This window comes from Berghia stephanieae, chromosome 12 (genome assembly GCF_034508935.2).
Source record: "Berghia stephanieae isolate SIO BIC M18660-M18661 chromosome 12, UCSD_Bste_1.3, whole genome shotgun sequence".
Classification (NCBI taxonomy): domain Eukaryota; kingdom Metazoa; phylum Mollusca; class Gastropoda; order Nudibranchia; family Aeolidiidae; genus Berghia; species Berghia stephanieae.
This window is the reverse complement of record NC_088371.1, coordinates 1,314,683-1,335,958: the sequence shown is the minus strand read 5'-3', so window position 1 is coordinate 1,335,958 and position 21,276 is coordinate 1,314,683. Positions and strand designations below refer to the sequence as shown.

General features: G+C 36.6%; 2 protein-coding genes across 2 annotated transcripts in view; both read left to right on the top strand.

Annotated features, from left to right (window-relative positions):
* The window catches only part of LOC144957928 (adhesion G-protein coupled receptor G1-like), an 8,673-nt gene extending 3,104 nt beyond the window's left edge, over nucleotides 1-5,569 (top strand). The window contains exon 3 of the mRNA XM_078889487.1: nucleotides 4,782-5,569. Coding sequence (XP_078745613.1) covers nucleotides 4,782-5,569 — 788 coding nt within the window. The remainder of the gene's footprint in view (nucleotides 1-4,781) is intronic.
* A 57-nt stretch (nucleotides 5,570-5,626) lies between these two features.
* On the top strand, nucleotides 5,627-7,316 carry LOC144957929 (adhesion G-protein coupled receptor G2-like). Its single transcript, XM_078889488.1, has one exon. The coding sequence runs from the start codon at nucleotides 5,627-5,629 to the stop codon at nucleotides 6,557-6,559; it is 933 nt and encodes a 310-aa protein (XP_078745614.1). The 3' UTR covers nucleotides 6,560-7,316.
* Nucleotides 7,317-21,276: the final 13,960 nt, after the last annotated feature.

Here is a 21,276-nt window from a genome sequence, read left to right as displayed (position 1 = left end):
GCGTGCCCTCAACAACATACTCAGGTGTAAAACGAGTCCCAGGTCAATAACAGCTTTGTATTTGTCAGCTTCCTACAATTGTAAAACGTCTAACGCCTTACAGGCGGTTGCCTTGTCCCATCTGTTTTGTTTGCTGTTGATCTGGGACCCCTTGTGAAGTGCTTTGAGCAGCACCTCGGTAGGTGGATATAGCACTATATAAATGATCTCATTTCTTTTAGTATCTATAGTCTGTCATGACCCAGGAATTTCTATCGAACTTGGTGTACAACAGTACCCAGTACCAAGATAGAAAGTGATCCTGACACTGATAGTATTTAAAGTCAGTTAATGCATACTAGTGGTGGACAGAAACCAGACAAGAGAGAGGGGACAGACGATAGAATTCACAACATTAATTGAAGATATAGGAATGGAGAAGTAGACCACTTCAGAGAAGCTGCCAATAGCTCGTTTTGAAAAAGGTAGTGCTTGTACTCGTTAATCCACTAGTGGAGGGAGGGAATATGATGCCGTTTATTAGGACACTGGGTAGGCAAAACTGCAATTAGATTTATTGAGAATTAAATATCAACTAAAAAAGTATTACAAAGAATGCGTGAAAGAAAAAAGTGAAAACTTGACCTCAAATATAAACATAGATGAGTACTGGAATCAAGTATCCAAGTGCATCACAGAATCTGCAAGAGAAATTATTCCATCCGTGAAAAATCACGAACCAAAACAAAAATGGATGAATTATACGATCTTAAAACTGATGAATGAAAGACGAAAACTAGAACGCAACAGCAATGATTATAAAGAAGCTAATAAGAGTATGAAACATGAGTGTAAGAGAGCAAAGGAAGATTATATTGAACATGAATGTCACAGAATTGAAAGACTACAACAATCTAACACCAAATAAACCTACCAGTCAATACAAGATCTAAATGGAAAACGCCCAGCCGTGGCAAGTACATGCGTTAAAGACGCAAAAGGTAATATACTTATCGACAACAACGAAATTTTGGAACGGTGGGCAGTATACACAAAAAATCTATATGCGGACGACAAAAGATGGACGAGCTTTGATAAAGAAATCTCTACTGTGAACACGGTTCCCCAGATTTTGGGAGAAGAAGTAGAAGCTGCTTGCAAAGAGATGAAAAAGGGGAAAGCGGTAGGCCATGATAGCCTCTCAATAGAATTGACTGACGCCCTCGACTATCTGGGAATATGCATTCTGACAAAAGCCTTTAATGTCTTATATGAAAAGGGTGAATTGCCAAATGTCTTAAGACAATCGGTATTCATTACGATATCCAAAAAACAAGGTACTATTGACTGTGACCAGCACAGAACAATCAGCACAATGAGCCAGACCAGAAAAATTATGTTAAGAATACTTATGAAAAGAATGAGGAGCAAGATCTCTCCAGAGATAAGTGACGAGCAGTTTGGTTTTGTTAAAGAAAAGGGTACGGTAAATGCAATCTTTACATTGAAAACATTAAAGCAACGGTCAGTCGAAAAACAAAAATCACTTTATCTATGCTTCATTGATTATTCCAAAGCTTTTGATTCAGTACAGCACGATACGCTATTAAAAATCTTAGAAAAGATCGGTATAGACAGTAAAGACCTTCGACTTGTGAAAAACTTATATTGGAATCAAACAGCGTGTGTTAAACTGGACAATGAAACATCAGACTTCTTTAACATCGAGAAGGGAGTAAGACAAGGTTGCGTCTTATCACCGGACCATGTTAACACATATATTGAAATAATATTCAAAGAAATTCAAGATATAAAAGGCGTCGTCGTTGGAGGACAGAATATGAATAGCATTAGATACGCAGACGATGGTACTCTGATGGCCTACTCTCCAGAACACGTGCAGAAAATTTTAGATATAGTGGTTTGCAAAAATGAAGAGATGGGCCTGAAACTAAATATTAAGAAAACCGAATGCATGGTCGTCTCAAAGAATGAGAACAACGCGACCTTCCACTTGTCAAGCAAAGGAGAGACCATCAAACAAGTAAAGACATTTAAATATTTAGGCACTATATCACCCATGACGCACGTGACATAGATGATATAAAACAAAGAATAGCAATAGCAAAAAACGTGTTCCATAAAATGCGACCAGTTGTGTCAAAAAACAACATAAACTTGAAGACCAGAATGAAAGTAGTAGAAACATATTATGTTATAAGTACCCTTTTATACGGTTGTGAAACGTGGACGCTTGACAAAGAATGTACAAGGAGGTTAGAGGCATTTGAGATGTGGGTGTGTAGAAGAATGTTGAGGGAATCATGGACAGACAGTTGTACAAACAAGGAAGTGTTGGAGAAGGTGAGAAAGGGAAGAATACTGATCGATAACAACAGAAAGAGGCAGTTACGCTTTCTGGGACATGTGTTGAGAAGAGACGGAATAGAAAAGTTGGTAACATCTGGGATGATCGAAGGAAAGAGAGCGAGAGGAAGACAAAGAATGACTTATCTAAATAACCTAAGAATGGCCAAATGTGACTTAAAAGCAAGACAGGTTTCATGCGCAATTCAGAGGATCGTGATTCGTGAGACAGCTGACCGGCAACGTGCTCAAGAGCACAAGCCACGATGGATGATGAATACAATACAAAATCATCTTCTTTAATTAATCCTTCCCCTTTCCACTTCGTTTCTGAGATTCGAAGGATGTTAATTTGGAAGTTTTTCATCTCTTGAATAACGTTTTCAAGTTTACCTAAATAGTTTAATGTACATATATTCCAAGTGGTCAATGTGTTTGTTTCATTTCGCACCAGTTTGAAACGTTCAACGTGTTCGGGACAGCTCATGTCCTGGGAACGTTTGTTAGTAACGGTGGTTTTCCGTTGCCTTCCGTCATTGTTATTAGTAGAATTTATATTATTGCAGTTTAATTTGACTGAATTGTGTTTGATTTTGTCTTTGGCTTCTTTTTATATTTGTTTTTGTTTCCTTCTACCTATGTTTCCTCTTTTTGTTATTTTTCTGTATGTCTTGAATAATTCAAAAGATGTCAAAGTGTTCACTTTTTTCTAAATTCGGTGTATTATTAATTGTGTGTCGTGTTGTACTTTGGTGTTGGGGTGAATAGTTATAACAATAATTAGGTGTTGTCATTTACGCTAACCACAGTACAAAATTCAGCCTTATGTGCAACTGAAGCACAAACAAAAAAGTATTCCGTAAACAATAAAAAATTGATTAAGAACCAGTGCTTATCATCAAGAAAATTTATTAGATTTTCGCCGTGTCGAGGTGGAGATGTGTAAGTGCACATTGAGGGGGGAAAAGTCCGCCGGTCAAAGTGAAGCGTTACAAGACGACCAGTCCCCGGTGTGCACGAATGAAATGGTGATTTTGGTCATTCCGGGCAGCATTATTATGGACAACAGGAATTGGAATCATAATTTACAAAGAGGTCAGCCACCTAGTCAAATGCTACCGCCTTCATGTTATATATTATTACGTCGCCGATGGAGAAGCGGGCGTCTTGGTGCAACTTCAACTTGAACAATCGAATATTGTTTCTCAACATCAACGACCAAATTATAGCAAGAATGACCTTTTGTCAAGGTACTGGCTGGCCATGACCTTCAAATGTCCTACTAGAAGAGACCCTCATCACCCAGGAGCGCAATTCCCTAATCCAGATCCTAGGCTATACGGTGGAACAAAGAGATAACGTTTCTCTGACAAAGGAGGCGTTGGCATTTATGCCTAGAAGCCTAGGAAGGCCAGTGGCATAGACAGCGTGACGGAATAACAATGTCTTGAAAAGAATTTCGATGGAGACTTGTCGGCTATCCTTGCACAACATTTGCAAAGAATCCAATACAATGCTATCTCTAGATTGCTATGATCCAATAGCAACATTTATCAGTGTTTAAACCATCATTCCGTTTGTCTAGGCAACTCTAATAGCATTAACATCGTGTGCTGATATCAAGACTGTAAAGAGGTGGGTAGAAACCCCGGTACATGGATTAAATGTAATGACAAATACCGATTGTACGATTCTAAGTACCCACAATAAGGACCACACTCCGGATCCCACCCTACTGACGAAGTGCGTGACGGAATGACATTACAGATCACGCCGACAGTCCTTGGAGACTTCCACTGCCAGTTTCAGGGGATTCTTGTCATAGCTGGAGTGACAAGCTTGAAGACGCAGTCTCCATACTGGGAGGAATTTACTTCCTATACTGAGCAGGTCTTCTTTGCTATTCTTCAAAAGTCCGAGAACATAACCACATTTAACACACTGCTGGTCAAGACTGGGCAATGCTCTATTCCGTGGGACAATCGGAAAATCTACAGACCTATCTCCACGAGGGAGCGGTACGACGACTACCACCAGAACCAGAACGGTAGACGGGAATGGGGACCGGTAGCAAGAGGCCGTGGGAAGTCTCAATTTTATACACTCAAACTGCGGTACTTGGCAAGCAATGAAGACATTTGAACCCGACAGGAAATTTGCTAAGCCTACAACAAACTAAAACAAAGACTGCGACAACACACCCCATGTGGTTTGCTGTTATGCATGGAGAAAAACAAGAAGTGTGTGACAGACATAATGGGTAAGAACTTAAAGGAGCATAGCACGCTGGTTTCTACTCACACTTTCGAGCGCGGTGTCCATAATACATTCTGTCATATTTTGGGACGCACTAATTTGAATCATTTGTTTCAGGTAAAATGAATATTCTTTTTAAAACGTACCCCAGTTTTATACTGTGTGCTTTCTCTTTCCAGATGATATAAAGAAATCAACAGATCTGCTTCATTACTTGGACAACGCGATTCATAATAATGAAAGTATAGGTCGACAAAGACAAATGACATATGATATACTCTCGAAACTGGACAATTTCACACACGGTCTTAAGAATGTTACAACCGTTACAAGCGCTGAAAACCTTCTCAGATCCATCACCAGAGTCACCGAATGTTGCATCAATCATCTAGATTCTAAATCCCTGCAGAGTATTCCAGCATATGTGGAGAGGGTAACAGCTAAAGTACGTTTGACTGAGAATTCTTCCTTTGAGTTTTCATCAACAAACATTGGCCTCTTGGTTAATAGGTTGTCAGTCAACAATTCAGGAATTTGGAACTACTCTGTAATTAATGACGCTATAAGTCCAGGAAATGGTCATATCTCTGTCGTAGAGGTCAAAGATACGCAAAAGGAATACCCAGGCAAAATAGGGAAGATAACTATAGTTTTATCAATAAGAGCTATCATTGAGTCTCTATCGGCTGAAGACAAATATAAAATGGACCGTATTAGCGTTGCAGTGTACACAGAGGCCAAATATATTGGATTGGATCTAAATAGTACATTCAAAACAATTGACAGCAGAGTGGTATCCATCAGTGTACCTGGTGTGAAAGTCGAAGACTTAAATGAAGATGTTACTCTCACTTTTTTGCACCAAAAATCAAACATGTTACCAAAATGTGCTTTCTGGGATCCTTACAGTATAAATATAAACGAAGAAATGGGAAATTGGAAGGAGGACGGATGCACTGTGTTATAATTTGGTACAGATTTCGTGACGTGCAGTTGTAATCACCTCTCTAGTTTTGCCTTTATAATGACTATTGATGAACCCGGTACAAAGCACAAAATATTTTTGGATATTTTGTCAATTGTGGGATGCCTTATGTCTGCGATTACCCTTGCAGTCACTATTTTGACTTACTGTCTCTATCCCTCTTTGCTAAAGGACACACCATCTCAAATATTGATGCACATTTGTGCAGCTCTAATGATGGTGAATATACTCTTCATAGTAAACGCGTTTCTTGTATATACTAGATATTGGATTTATGTTTTGTGTAAGTGTGTAGCGATGTCTTTACACTATTTCATGCTTTCTGCTCTCATATGGATGTCATGTGACGCTTATTGCTTGTACAGGGGAATGGTTAAAGTTGTCATCAACGTCGAAAGAAATTACCTTTTCCTATTTTCTCTAGTATCTTGGGGAGTTCCCTTTTTAATTGTTTCAGTCACCGCGTTACATTTTTCGATAGAAAGCTACGATCTTATATACGACGATATTTGCTGGATTAAAACACCTATCGCTTACTATTCATTCATTCTACCAGCCTTTTTACTTATGATATTTAACTATGTCATATTTGCTATCGTGATTCGATACCTAATACGTGCGTCAAGTGCTGAACTTTTGCCATTTGGAAGAAAAGCAATCAAAAGGCAATTGAAAGGCGGCATGTCCCTTGCATGTCTTCTGGGTCTGGCCTGGGCTTTTGGATTTTTGAGCATCGTGTCAAGTCAGATCATTTTCAGTTACTTGTTTGTAATATTTAACACCATTCAAGGTTTTTTCATTTTTATTTTCTTCTGTCTTCTCAAACCAAATGTCAAATATTTCTGGACTAAACTGATCTGGAGTCATTCTACATCAGTAATTGCAACACCAAGCAACATGAAAACACACACTTACGAATCTGCGCCGACATCAAACATAAACACAAGAGAAAGGGATGGACCTGAGCTCTAATCAAACATATTTGATGAAAGAAGACGCTTTTCACGCATTGTTGACCCACAAAAAATTAACTCAACCGTTGGTTTCTAGTAATACACGGCATCCGCCAACAGAGCTTACAATATAACAGACGTCATGGAAAAAGCAATGATGATAATTATCTCGAAGAATTTAAAGAAAGAAGTAAGGAAGACAAGTATAACATTGGTTCTAAAACAAAGTCAGGATTGAGCAAATGATGTTGAGTTTGTTAGCCTTAGGAAATGAATCATGGTCAATTACTGATTAGAATATGGTATGTAGAGCTGTATTCGACACATTATATAGATTTAACAATTGGAAGCGATGACGAGAACAATATAATTGCATTGTCTCAGTGTCCCTTACAGCAGAGAAATATGCCTGCTGTCTTTGTTGAGTAATATTTCTTCTCTTGACTGCTGGAGTTTATTAGCGGGAATAATTCAAATAAATGATCAACATTTCAATGCTACCCTCACTAAAGAAGATATTGGCAGGATACAGACCTTTTATAAAGAGATCATCACCTACTCTCATGGAAAGTCTTTCACCCATAATTCAACTGTTTCTTTTAACAGGCTGTGAAATCAAAGCATGATTTAATGACGTATTGCGCCACCAAACCTCCAAATATGTCTGTTTTGTCCACTGTTTCTTGTATGTGGGTGTTTTGAAGTAAAAGAAGTTGTACTTTTAGAAGTAAATAGTATAAATTACATACGAAAACCAATTCGTTATTGTTCACATTGTCTAATAGAGTTTGAAGCACTGAAGTGACAGAGAGAAATTTAACATGTCATTTAGATTGATTTTTGTTAATAAATGAAAAAAAATGTGAAATTTAGAGATCCCATAAAATGTGATATCCGAGTGCGTTTTTAATTATCATTTTTCTCATTTGACATGGGTATTGTCCCCTAGTACAATGATAGAGCTGCGGTCTCTCTTGTTATATTGAAAGCAAACAATGACCTCAAAGGTAAGAAAAATTAAGATCCGTCTCAAATTGTCTTTTATTTCCAAAATTCTAGAAATAATTATTCTAAATCAAATTCTAAAACATTTTGAACTTTGTGGTCTCATGAAAGTCTTTTCCTTTGCTTATCTAGCAAACTGTATCATGAAACAGCTGTCGTGCTGGTAGTGAATGACATTCTTGACATCATTGATAAAGGATCAATTTCTATTCTTAATTTGTTAGATCTTTCGGCGGCTTTTGACCCATTGGATCACGACATACTTTTCCAGCGTCTTGAACTTACCCTTGTGATATCTAGCTCAAATTTAAATTTGTTTTCATAATATAAATCTAACCGAAAACAAAGAATAATTACAAAAGATTTTAGCCAACTGTGTATCACCTGAAATAGTAAGTCCCCCCCCCCCCCAGGGTTCAGTTCTTGTGCTTGGTATTTGTGTTATTTATAATGCCCCTCAGTTGAAATTATTTGAAAAACATGGCGTTTGTTTTCATAAATATGCATATGACACTCAGTTGTATAATTCTATGAGAATTACACTCCTAATGATCCAAAAGCTTTTGTCCAAAATGTGAAATATATATAATTGTAACTATAGAAGAATGGATACAAATGTATAGAAAAAAAAATGTGGATGAAACAGAAATTATGTTTGTAGAAAGCAAAAACACATTTTACAGCATTGAAGTTCTTGCATTTACTTTGGGGTTGTAATGTCCGGTTAAAAAAGGTTACAATTTTGGAAATGATTCTTGACTGTTGACTGTTATACAAAGGTAATATAAAAAGGGCTGGTTTTTTTATCTTAGAAAAATAACTCATATTACAACATTAATTTATGAGGCAATAACAAAGAAACTGGTCACATCCTTTATATTTTCTAATTTAGATCATTGTAATTTCCTCCTAATGTTGGCTCGAAACGTGGCGCCGTCCATAATGCGCTTCAGAGGGGTATCCCCATTCCCTCTCTCTCGGATCTTATTCAGCCAGTTTGCCGTAATCGTCTCCCTCCGGACATCGGGGGGCTAGATCGCTACCATTATCGTGCCTCATTCTCTAGGAGTTCTTGCCAGTGTTCCTGACACTATGTGCATTGACTTGCGAAGTTTTACATCTACTTTCTCAACGTTTTTGCTTCTACCCCACACTGCAATGCAATACTCCGCGGTGGAATAGCATAGTATCAGGGCGGATGTTCTCAGTAGTGCTTGGTTAGTGTCCCAAGTCGATCCCGCCAGCTTTCACAGAAGACGTTGCGTTTCTCTAACTTCCGGGCAACTCCTTCGAGATGCACACGATAGGTAAGGCTGTGGTCCAGCGTCACCCCTAAATATTTTGGATGCGGCTCATATGGGAGTGGATGGTCCCGGACGAGGACGTTCAGTTTACGGGTGTGCCACTGAATAGGTGGAATGCAGTGGCCACGGTTTTTGAAGTGTACATCTTCAGGTACCACTTGTCGAAGTAGGATTTCAGTCTGTCAAAAATGGCGACTAGTGCTTGCAAGGCAACGGATACTCTTGAAAGAAAACACTATAAATAAAAAATAGAATGTTTGAATAGGATTAACCCATGTCACATATCATTTTTTTTATCTATCTATCTATCTATCTATCTATCTATCTATCTATCTATCTATCTATCTATCTATCTATCTATCTATCATCTATCTATCTATTATCTATCTATCTATCTATCTATCTATCTATCTATCTATCTATCTATCTATCTATCTATCTATCTATCTATCTATCTATCTATCTAATCTATCTATCTATCTATCTATCTATCTATCTATCTATCTATTCTATCTATCTATCTATCTATCTATCTATCTATCTATCTATCTATCTATCTATCTATCTATCTATCTATCTATCTATCTATCTATCTATCTATCTATCTATCTATCTATCTATCTATCTATCTATCTATCTATCTATCTATCTATCTATCTATCTATCTATCTATCTATCTATCTATCTATCTATCTATCTATCTATCTATCTATCTATCTATCTATCTATCTATCTATCTATCTATCTATCTATTATTATTATTATTATTATATTATTATTATTATTATTATTATTATTATTATTATTATTATTATTATATATTATTATTATTATTATTATTATATTATTACCATCATCATCATATATTATTATTATTATTATTATTATTATTATTATTATTATTATTATTATTATTATTATTATTATTATTATTATTATTATTATTATTATTATTAGTATTTTTATTGTTATTATTATTATTATTATTATTATTATTATTATTATTATTATTATTATTATTATTATTATTGTTATTATTATTATTATTACTATTATTATTATTAATACTATAAATCATTATTGTTAGTAATATTATGATTAGTGAATAATGAAAACGTCTAAAATAACAAAAAGAGAACAATATTTTTTGGTGAAAGGTGGGGGGGGGGGGGAGGGGGGAGAGGTGAAAGCAAAGAAAAAAAATGAATGAGTCTTTTTGGCTAATGTGGCTCTGGCATGATAAATAGACAAACTTTACACAGGAGTTGCTGTAATATAGTGATGTTAATATATAGTGTGTGAATGATGTCCCTTAAATATATAGAGTTACGTGCCCCTACAGTCCTCCAGAAACCTATACAATCCAATTGAGTAAATCACGTTTCTCGTTATCAATGTAACTTACAATGCGTCGTTCTTTGTTAATTAATAATAATGCCAACCCCATGTGCACGGCAGTTTACCGACAAGGATGGTCAATCATTATTATATTAGTATATTATTTAGGCCACAAAATGTGTTCACGAAAGCTATAAAATGTTTTGTTGGGGAGGCTTTCCCCGCTTTTCTCGAGCTAAGGGATACAACCCAAGTATTCCTTTCGCTAACCCTAGGAAAAAATAAAACCTAATACCTTTAAATAAGCCTATTAGGAGAAACAAAACCCGAAGACCTTTACCACGGCATATAACTAGCCTTAATAGAAAATAAGTCCTCGGGCCTCGAGCTAACCCGAGTAGGAAAAACAACCCAGGACTGCTCTACACTACCTTTCAATACTTCAACGACAAAATGGCCTCGTAGAACCAAAACAGTCTTCATATTAGGAATTTTTAAATTTTACCAATCAACAGAGTTTGTTTTAGAACTACAACGTTTTAAATGGTACTAAATATAGACTTTTTGATTAATAAACGTATGACAAAAGTTCCATGGTCAAAATAACAATATAAAGTGAAGCTACCTTGAGGAAGGTGCCATGACGAGAACTCATCGATAACCGGGTATCGTTGATAATCAAATAAGAGGAGGCCTCCTATTAAAAAAATAGTTTTCCCCCCTCTCAAACCCCTTACTAGAACATCCTTTCTTTTAAAAAGATAGCCTTGTGGAGAACATTCTGCTTATTTGGTCAATAAAAAAATTATACGGCGCACAACTCTACTGAAAATTATAAAGGTATTTTTAAACAGATAGATAAACAGATAACTTGATTTCCTTTTATAATTTAAAGTCAGTTTGAAAGTTCTTTGAGTCAAAAACAGATATCATAAAATACTTACCGACGACACTAACACTCTCAAAAACAACCGATTTTCACACTGTAAAAAGTTGTCAGTTTGGCGTTTTTACGCAAATCGTGCCATTCGAAATAATGTCTTCACTTAATGAAAATGTTGCTGCTCGAAGCTCAAAGAAATAAATAATAATGTGAAATTGAATGTAAGCTTCAATTTTATTACAAACATAGATCAAATGAACGTTTCGGGTTTCCCTTTTATCAACAAAACAGGATGAATGAAACACTACAGATGAATGAGATAATTGTTAGTGGCATAGTTAAGATGAATAAACAAAACATTGGTTGGCAGGAAATTAGTATGCTCCTTTGTAAGGAAGTACGAATTAAAATAGAATACTAGATATTTCTAAAAGGTGCGCAATAAATTAAGTGAAAAGAGGGGAGGCGCGGAGGAACTGTGTAATGCAATTTAGAAAGTGAAATATCAATGCGTGTAGACTGTTGTTGGAAAATAAATACAATGGATGAAAAATAAATACAAAAAATAATAAATAAGGGACGTTGGTATAAGTATAAATCATTAGTGACAGCAGCAGGAAGTCATTTGTGGTGTTTCATTCATCCTGTTTTGTTGATGAATGGGAAACCCGAAACGTTCATTTGATCTGTTTTTGTAATTAAATTGAAGCTCACATTAAATGTCACAATATTATTTATTTGTATTCACTTAATTACTTTAAGGATTTCAGATCTACACTAAGTTTTCAACAGTTTTCATCTATTTATGACATCAAGTAGTATTAGTGCCACTTTGATGCTTTCAATGTGATGGTTTCGGGTCGATAATACCCAGGTTTAACTTATGGCCACACCCGCAACTCTATCGGTCCGGTATAAACATCAATACAGCAATTCCTGAGTGAGGAGCTGTCCGATTGGCTTTTGTCAGCAAATCGTGGCATTCATAATGATATTATTCACTTGATCACATTAAGGGATTCGGATTTACAGCAATTTTAAATAAGTTTCACCTGTGGCGTAGTTTCATACATATGTAATGGCTCATGATCGTATAGTGTTTTTATGATAGATGGTAATATTATTCCTTTGCGTTGTGTTGTAGATGTTAATAATGACCAAAGAGTTCAAGGGCCTGTGATGATAATTGAATGTGCAACATCAAGACATTCAAATAAAAGTCCAGATTCTAAGTTTCATTTCTTACTGCTTTATTTGTTATGATAAATCCCAAATCCAAATCAAATAGCATGGTCATAGTTCAATCAGTTTCATAAATCCCAAATCCGTAAAATCAATCCAAATGTAAAGTCATTTTGCCTATGTAACCATTTTCAATATGTGTGGAATATTTCTAAGTCCGTAAAATTCAATTAATGATGGTGAGCCCAAAAGTGAACAGAGTAAACATGTGCAGCTCAAAGTCAAGTCAAATGCAGAATTAAAGAAGTCAAATGCAGAATAAAAGAAGTCAAATGCAGAATAAAAGAATAACATATAGAATAGAAACACCCTGTTTTGAACCCTATCGTAAACTATCCCACAATTCTTTTTGACCACTCCTTCTGATCTTTGACATCCCAAATTAATATTCAAAACCTGCCTCTTTCAAGTAATAGCGAATCATGCTCAACTTGTATGTTAAAAATAACAAGAATTTTCTCGAACATTACTATCAAACCCGCCTCTTATGACATAAAAGTACTTTGATAAATAACGCATTATATGTATAATAACCAAAAATAGCATCAATCTGTTACTGATATCCGCTGAGTTTTTTAACGTATCCCCTAAGTTTTATACGTATCCCCTGAGTTGCGACGACCGTGTTTTGTGGACACAACCGAGCATAAATGCAATCTCCTGCAGCTACCCCCATGGTTCTTTCTAATATTTACCGTGTTTTATGATCATGTTTTTCTCAAAACTCCTGAGTAAATTTCTTGCATAAGCTTACTCTCTTACACACCAATTAACAACATCAACTAATATTACTGCTAATATTACTGTCGTTTTATGCCATCGATGTGATAATTATTGCCCTGGGAAATATTTAGTTCAACCTTATCGGCAAACTGTCAATGGGAGCGATCTATATTCATGTTTTCGTCCAACTTATTCATCGATCACATGAATTTTTTTCTGTACAACGATTGGAGTTTTCTCAATGTATCTAAACACGCTGCTTTTTTATGAACGTTGTAAACATACCCATGTATCATGCTGAGCAAAATGACCAATTGTAACGTTGGTTATTCTTAAAATGTGAACACTTTTCACTATGTGGGTCATACTTTGCAATGTGACCAATGACCTCGAGCACATGGAAATGTAATACAGATCGTACCCATTGTATCTGTCTAGCTTCTAGTCCGAACAAACCAAAAATAGACATATTATTATGATGGAATCCTTGATACTGTTTGCGTCGGCTTCAGATTTACATTCTTCCTGGTCTGAAGCCATTTTGACAAGAACGTAGATGAGGGTCAATCTCTGGCTGGACTCTTTTGAGGATAATTTTATTAGCGAGTTTGGCAGCTAAAGCAGCAAGGCTGATTCCCCTGTAGTTAGAAGTATCACTTAGGTCTCCTCCCTTTGGGACTGGGGCACTGCTGGAGACACAAGGAGGAGATTACCAGCCGTCTTGTGCTATGGGAGTCACCTGAGAGAACCAGAAGCAGAGGCAGGCAGAATAAAACATACATTGACTGTCTGCTAGATGACACAGGAATGGATAACACCCGGGAGCTGCGTACGCTTATGGAGGACAGTATGGCGAAGACTTGTGGCTCATGTTGGGCGCCCCAAGGGGCGGCCTAAGTAAGTAAGTAAGTATAATCATATTGTTTATAAGCAGGATATTTTATATAATATTTACATTTATCTATCTGATCATTTGATTGCCCTCTGGTGTTTTATGACATTATTTTTCTACTGAGAAGATCTAAAAAATATCCCTGTCATCTGTCTAGAATTTAGTAATGTATTTATGTCTTTATTGTTTTTACTTCTGGCTGAGGAATGGTTTTGAGCCCGAAACGTTCCGTCTTTGGTATTTTGTTCTTTTTTGAAGCTGTTATTTTTATATTTTTAAATTACTTTTATAGAAGGAACAACAGACACTGCCATGAAGATTTTTGAATTCCTGTCACTCATTACTCGTAGCCAACAGTCACGACTCATTAACATTTACGGAGATAAGGATAAAGGGAGTAAATCTGACTCATGAATGAACAAAACAATACAAAACTCATTCAACTCATAGCAACAAGATATGAAGTGAATAGAACAGTGCCAGAAGACAATAGAGAATAAAAATTCTACCAATAATGTCGCAGGTTCAAACCCCACCACCGCCGCGAAAATTTTTTATTCTCTATTGTCTTCTGGCACTTTTCTATTCACTTCATATCTTGTTGTTACCAACATAAGTGCCTACTCCACTCACTTTTCTGAATTAAAAATTCACCCCATACACCGGAGCATACTCAATGTCTCAGTCGTTTCTATGTTATATGTTTGTGTTGAGAATATTGGCTATTGAGCTTAACTGCTGGTCAAAATTATTCGCGATGGTGGTGTACGAACGAATCGGCGGTCTCAAGAAGTGGGTGAGAGAGGGATCTAGTAATGACTTTGAGTTTGAAACGAATATTTTGTGTTCGTGGATAGCTCACACGGTAGAGCCACGCTCTCACCTGCCAGGCGGAGTTGTCGTACCAATAAGGTCACAGGTTCAAACCCCACCACCGCCGCGAAAATTTTTTATTCTCTATTGTCTTCTGGCACTTTTCTATTCACTTCATATCTTGTTGTTACCAACATAAGTGCCTGCTCCACTCACTTTTCTGAATTAAAAATTCACCCCATACACCGGAGCATACTCAATGTCTCAGTCGTTTCTATGTTATATGTTTGTGTTGAGAATATTGGCTATTGAGCTTAACTGCTGGTCAAAATTATTCGCGATGGTGGTGTACGAACGAATCGGCGGTCTCAAGAAGTGGGTGAGAGAGGGATCTAGTAATGACTTTTGAGTTTGAAACGAATATTTTGTGTTCGTGGATAGCTCACACGGTAGAGCCACGCTCTCACCGCCAGGCGGAGTTGTCGTACCAATAAGGTCGCAGGTTCAAACCCCACCACCGCCGCGAAAAATTTTTATTCTCTATTGTCTTCTGGCACTTTTCTATTCACTTCATATCTTGTTGTTACCAACATAAGTGCCTGCTCCACTCACTTTTCTGAATTAATAAAAACAGCAACCACCCCCATCCCGTCATTGAAAACATACCAAAAAACATAGCACTGAGGGTGAGCAAACTTTCGGAAAACAGAGAGATATTCAACGTCGCAGCCACCCCCTACAAAGAAGCACTCACAAAAAGCGGATACAACACACCATTTGAATACACAGACGCCTCCCTCTCATGTAAACCCCAACACACAAGTGAAGAACGTAAAACAAGAAAACGACACATAACTTGGTTCAACCCACCTTTCGACAAAAACGTCAGCACAAACATAGGACAGCAGTTCCTGAAATTAATTGATACACACTTTCCAAAAAACCACAAGCTACATAAAATTATTAACAGGAATACCATAAAAATAAGCTACTCGTGTATGCGCAACATAGAACAAATAATCTCAAGCCACAACAAAAAAATATTAATAAACCACCGACAAGAGCAAAACCCACCCACCAGCAGAAAATGCAACTACAGAAATAAAAACACTGCCCGCTAAACAAACAATGCTTAGAATCAAGTTTAATTTACCAAGCCACAGTCACAGAAACTAAAACAAACAAGCAAGAAAAATATGTAGGACTAACAGAAAATAATTTCAAAACAAGATACAACCTCCACACCTCAACATTTAGAAACACTAACAAAAAAACATCCACAAAACTCAGCGAACATATTTGGAAATTAAAAGACAACAAAATAGACCACAACATTTCATGGAAAATTTTATCTAAAGCAACAGGATACACACCAACATCAAAACAATGTAGCTTATGCCTGGAAGAAAAAATATACTATAATCAAACAACCTCATGAAGCCACACTCAACATGAAAAGTGAGATATACGGAAGGTGTCCCGATCGGCGTAAATTCTTGTTAAGCAACTTTAAACCGGAACCACTTCAAGAAACAACAACAGTCAACAAAACAACTCAGTCCTGACGATGGCAAATTAAGCCTGAAACATTAATGTAGACTGTCTCAAACATTGTGGTAAATATTTTAAATAATAATATATATATATATATATATATATATATATATATATATATATATATATATATATATATACAGTCCACTCCGAATATTCGCAACTCGGTTAATTGAAACATCTCCCCAGAAAACGGAAATCATTCTATATAAAAGTTAATGGGTAATTGCAACAAAATTCGGTTAATCGCAATAAATTATTGACCTTTACAAGTGTCAAATTCAAGCAATGAATGAAACAAAATATTATGATTAGATTTAATCATTGCACTATGGGTTTATAATGCCATATGTGACTATTAGATAGGAGGCATAGTCTAGACATCAGATAGATAATGAAAATTGTAAAGAGAGACTTAGCGACAACCTTTGTTATGGGATTGACAACATGTGCATTGTTAACAACGGGTTTGGTGAGAGCTTCTAGTGTCTCATCATGGCTAATCTCTTTGACTCTTAAAATGTTTAGGATAATAGAGTGAAAGTTAATCCAATCCGAATAAGATGCCCGCTTGCATCTGTGCTGCTTGTCCTTGTCAAAATCTACACAGGGCTGCCATATGCTCATTCTGTGCATGGCGGACTAAGAACAATGTTTACAACAATGTTTTGTGTTTACCATATATATGTAATATGTTGCAATAATGGACAGGACACTCAACTTCGGTTAATTTCAACTTCGGTCAATCGCAACATTTACGCTGACCCCAAGGTGATGCGATATATATATTATATATATATATATATATATATATATATATATATATATATATATGTGTGTGTGTGTGTGTGTGTGTGTACAAATTGCGCTTAGAGCGTCATTTGGTCGACTTAAGTTGTGTTTTTCATGTAAAATGTCATTATGGCGACAATTTTCTGGTCGCCTTAAGGTCAAGCTCATTTACTCAAGAATGCGCTCAGTTTCGTCGCTTTCAGGTTTCGCATTTTCTTTTAGATCTGCTGTATAAATGCATAAAGTAAATCATTTTACGGAGAATCACTATTATTTTGAATGGTCGAAGTTTTACTATCTACAAAGGACATTCATTATTAATGAGCATGTTATAAGTGATAGATTATTGTCATGTATGAACATAAAGACTGTCGTAGAATAAGATAAGATCTCGGTAAGCCATTTACAATAAAGTGCGAATTTCTCAATGGGGTTTCCTCCGGATTCCGATTTCACTTGACAAAAAATGGCGGCTTGTAGTCGAGGTAAAAAAATAGACCTTGCCCTGGAAAAGATGTCCAAAGTCAAAGTTAATTGAAGTCCTACCACTTCTACAAGTAAGTATTTTCATTATATATCTTAATTTGGTTTATATCTAGAATTGAGTCTCGTCTAACAGATCAGATATATTCATCTCGCCTCTAGCGTCTAGTCTGTCTGTATACTGTATGTTTATTAATGTTTAATGAGCAAATAAAATGTTTATTATTGTTTGTTATTCCTGTTCATATAAAAAGACATTGTCAAAGCCTTTCAGGATATATATATATATAGATTATTCCAACGATTATTATTTTTGAATCCCCGGAAAGCCTAGATATGTACATTTCAAAGTCACTAATCTGAATACATTGACAAGATTTTTAAAATGCCTATGTTAGGTTCTCATTACACCTTATTGAGGTAATAAAATGAGTTGCGATATACCTTGTCAGTCAAAGGCTATACTATACAAAAATGGAAACTTAATCTGTATACTAACAATGTTCTACTTGCGAGATAAGAGGCATACAATGTATTTTGTAGAATTATGTAAATCTTAACATCATTATTAGCCTTTTAATATGCATTTTGAAGGAAATAATGTCAATATTATCCAGAGGCCATATACTCCATATTGATTGCTATTACCGTTCTGTTTAATGTTGGAGAGGTCTTGTGTTAGAAAATAATTTGTAGAAGAAAAAGTGCGTTTGGAGCCTAAGAGAGTTTTTGGCAAACATACAAAATGCAGACTGTTGTCACTCTATTTAAAGTAGTGTTACACATGCTTGTTCTTTTTAGTGTACCCCATTGAAGTAGAAGCCACAATGATGGTACCGCCAAAATGTAAAACGTTGTAAATATTTGACTTCAAGGGAAGGACACAATATGGTTGATAATACAAGTAAGTGGTGTTATAAATTTTCAATAGTATTACATAAAGGTGTATGAATTGATTTAGCCTAGTGACCAAGCCTCTCTTCACAATCCCCCTCGCCCTTTCCCTAAAAAACTCTCAAACCAAAATTATCATCAGTGAAACTCCTATTAGGCAGCCAATAAAATATGTATGGTATAGTGCTGGAAATGATCAAGTCTGTGGCTCAAGTTCCGGTCATGGAATGACCAACCTTTTTATGGACCATTCTTTTTCACGTCGTCCTTACCGGCACTAAACCATACACATTTTATTCTATTTTTGCTTAATTTACAGTGTTTTTAAAAAAAATTGTTTATTTTACAATTATTGCGAATTCTAGTGATTGGTTTTCTGATGGATACTCATGTATCTTGCTTTGTGTTCAATGTTTGTGTGAGGTGTGTTGAAATTTAATAGTACGCTTATTATAAGTATAAACAAATATCAGTCTTTGAAAGTTGGGATTCCATGGTGGTTTAATGGTTAGCAATCAGAAGTTCTGTGGTTTGAGTCTTGATCAAGGAATAATCAACTTTTTTCTTATCTTTTTTCTTGTTCTATACGCTCCCTTTGTCTTTGTCCTTACCCTTACCAGGACTATACCAAACACATTTTAATCTCAGAGATGCCAACTGTAAATTTTAATCAAAGGAATTTCAGACAACAATCGTAGGAATTTCTATGCAAAAGAGGGATTTGTGCACACAAGAAAAGGGAATTGGAATGATATTTGAATGTGTTTACATATTTATAGTTCTAAATAGATAACTGATTAGAATTATATTATGATATATAAACACATTGCCAAATACAATCCCAAAGTTTCCTTATTTTAAATAAAGTAAAGCTTCAAAACCTAATGTTAGTGATTACTATGATGATGTGGTGGTGGTCGAAGTAGTACTGGTAGTGATGATGATGTGGTGGTGGTCGTAGTAGTACTGGTAGTGATGATGATTGGTTCGGTAGTGATGAGTGGTGTGGTCGAAGTAGTACTGGTAGTGATGATGATGTGGTGGTGGTCGAAGTAGTACTGGTAGTGATGATGATGTGGTGGTGGTCGAAGTAGTACTGGTAGTGATGATGATGTGGTGGTGGTCGAGTGTACTGGTAGTGATGATGATGTGGTGGTGGTCGAAGTAGTACTCGTAGTGATGATGATGTGGTGGTGGTCGTAGTCGTACTGGTAGTGATGATGATGTGGTGGTGGTCGAAGTAGTACTGGTAGTGATGATGTGGTGGTGGTCGTAGTAGTACTGGTAGTGATGATGATGTGGTGGTGGTCGAAGTAGTACTGGTAGGTGATGATGTGGTGGTGGTCGTAGTAGTACTGGTAGTGATGATGATGTGGTGGTGGTCGAAGTAGTACTGGTAGTGATGATGATGTGGTGGTGGTCGAAGTAGTACTGGTAGTGATGATGATGTGGTGGTGGTCGAAGTAGTACTGGTAGTGATGATGTGGTGGTGGTCGTAGTAGTACTGGTAGTGATGATGATGTGGTGGTGGTCGAAGTAGTACTGGTAGTGATGATGTGGTGGTGGTCGTAGTAGTACTGGTAGTGATGATGATGTGGTGGTGGTCGAAGTAGTACTGGTAGTGATGATGATGTGGTGGTGGTCGAAGTAGTACTGGTAGTGATGATGATGTGGTGGTGGTCGAAGTAGTACTGGTAGTGATGATGTGGTGGTGGTCGTAGTAGTACTGGTAGTGATGATGATGTGGTGGTGGTCGAAGTAGTACTGGTAGTGATGATGTGGTGGTGGTCGAAGTAGTACTGGTAGTGTGATGATGTGGTGGTGGTCGAGTAGTACTGGTAGTGATGATGATGTGGTGGTGGTCGAAGTAGTACTGGTAGTGATGATGTGGTGGTGGTCGTAGTAGAAACTGTATGATGATGATGTGGTGGTGGTCGAAGTAGTACTGTAGATGATGATGTGGTGGTCGAAGTAGTACTGGTAGTGATATGATGTGGTGGTGGTCGATAGTACTGGAAAAAAAAAAAAAAAAAAAAAAAAAAAAAAAAAAAAAAAAAAAAAAAAAAAAAAAAAAAAAAAAAAAAAAAAAAAAAAAAAAAAAAAAAAAAAAAAAAAAAAAAAAAAAAAAAAATGTGGTGTGGCGAAGTAGTACGTATTGATGATGTGTTGGTCGAGTATACTGGTAGTGGATGAATGTGGTTGGTGTCTAGAATACTGGTATGATGATGATGTGGTGGTGGTCGAAGTATACTGGTAGTGATGAGATGTGTGGGTCGAGTAGTACTGGTAGTGATATGATGTGGTGTGGTCGAAGTAGTACTGGTAGTGATGATTGTGTGGTCGAGTAGTACGGTAGTGATGATGATGTGTGTGTCGAAGTATTACTGTAGTGATGATGTGGTGTGGTCGTAGTAGTACTGGTAGTGATGATGATGGTGGTGTCGAAGTAGTACTGTAGTGATGATGTGGTGGTGGTCGAGTAGTACTGTAGTGATGATGATTGGTGGTGGTCGAAGTAGTACTGGTATGATGATGTGTGTGTCGAGTAGTACTGGAGTGATGAGTGGTGGTGGTCGAAGTAGTACTGGTAGTGATGATGTGGTGGGTCGAGTATACTGGTAGTGATAGATGTGTGGTGTCGAATAGTACTGGTAGTGATGATGATGGTGGTGTCGAAGTATACTGTAGTGATATGTGTGGTGGTCGAGTAGTACTGGAGTATGATGAGTGGTGTGTCGATAGTACTGGTAGTGAGATGATGTGGTGGTGGTGAAGTTATTACGTAGTGAATGATGTGGTGGTGTCGAAGTAGT

What these genes read in the sequence shown, in the direction of transcription:
- LOC144957929 (XM_078889488.1), top strand. Translation starts at nt 5,627, where the DNA reads ATGACTATTGATGAACCCGGTACAAAGCACAAAATATTTTTGGATATT.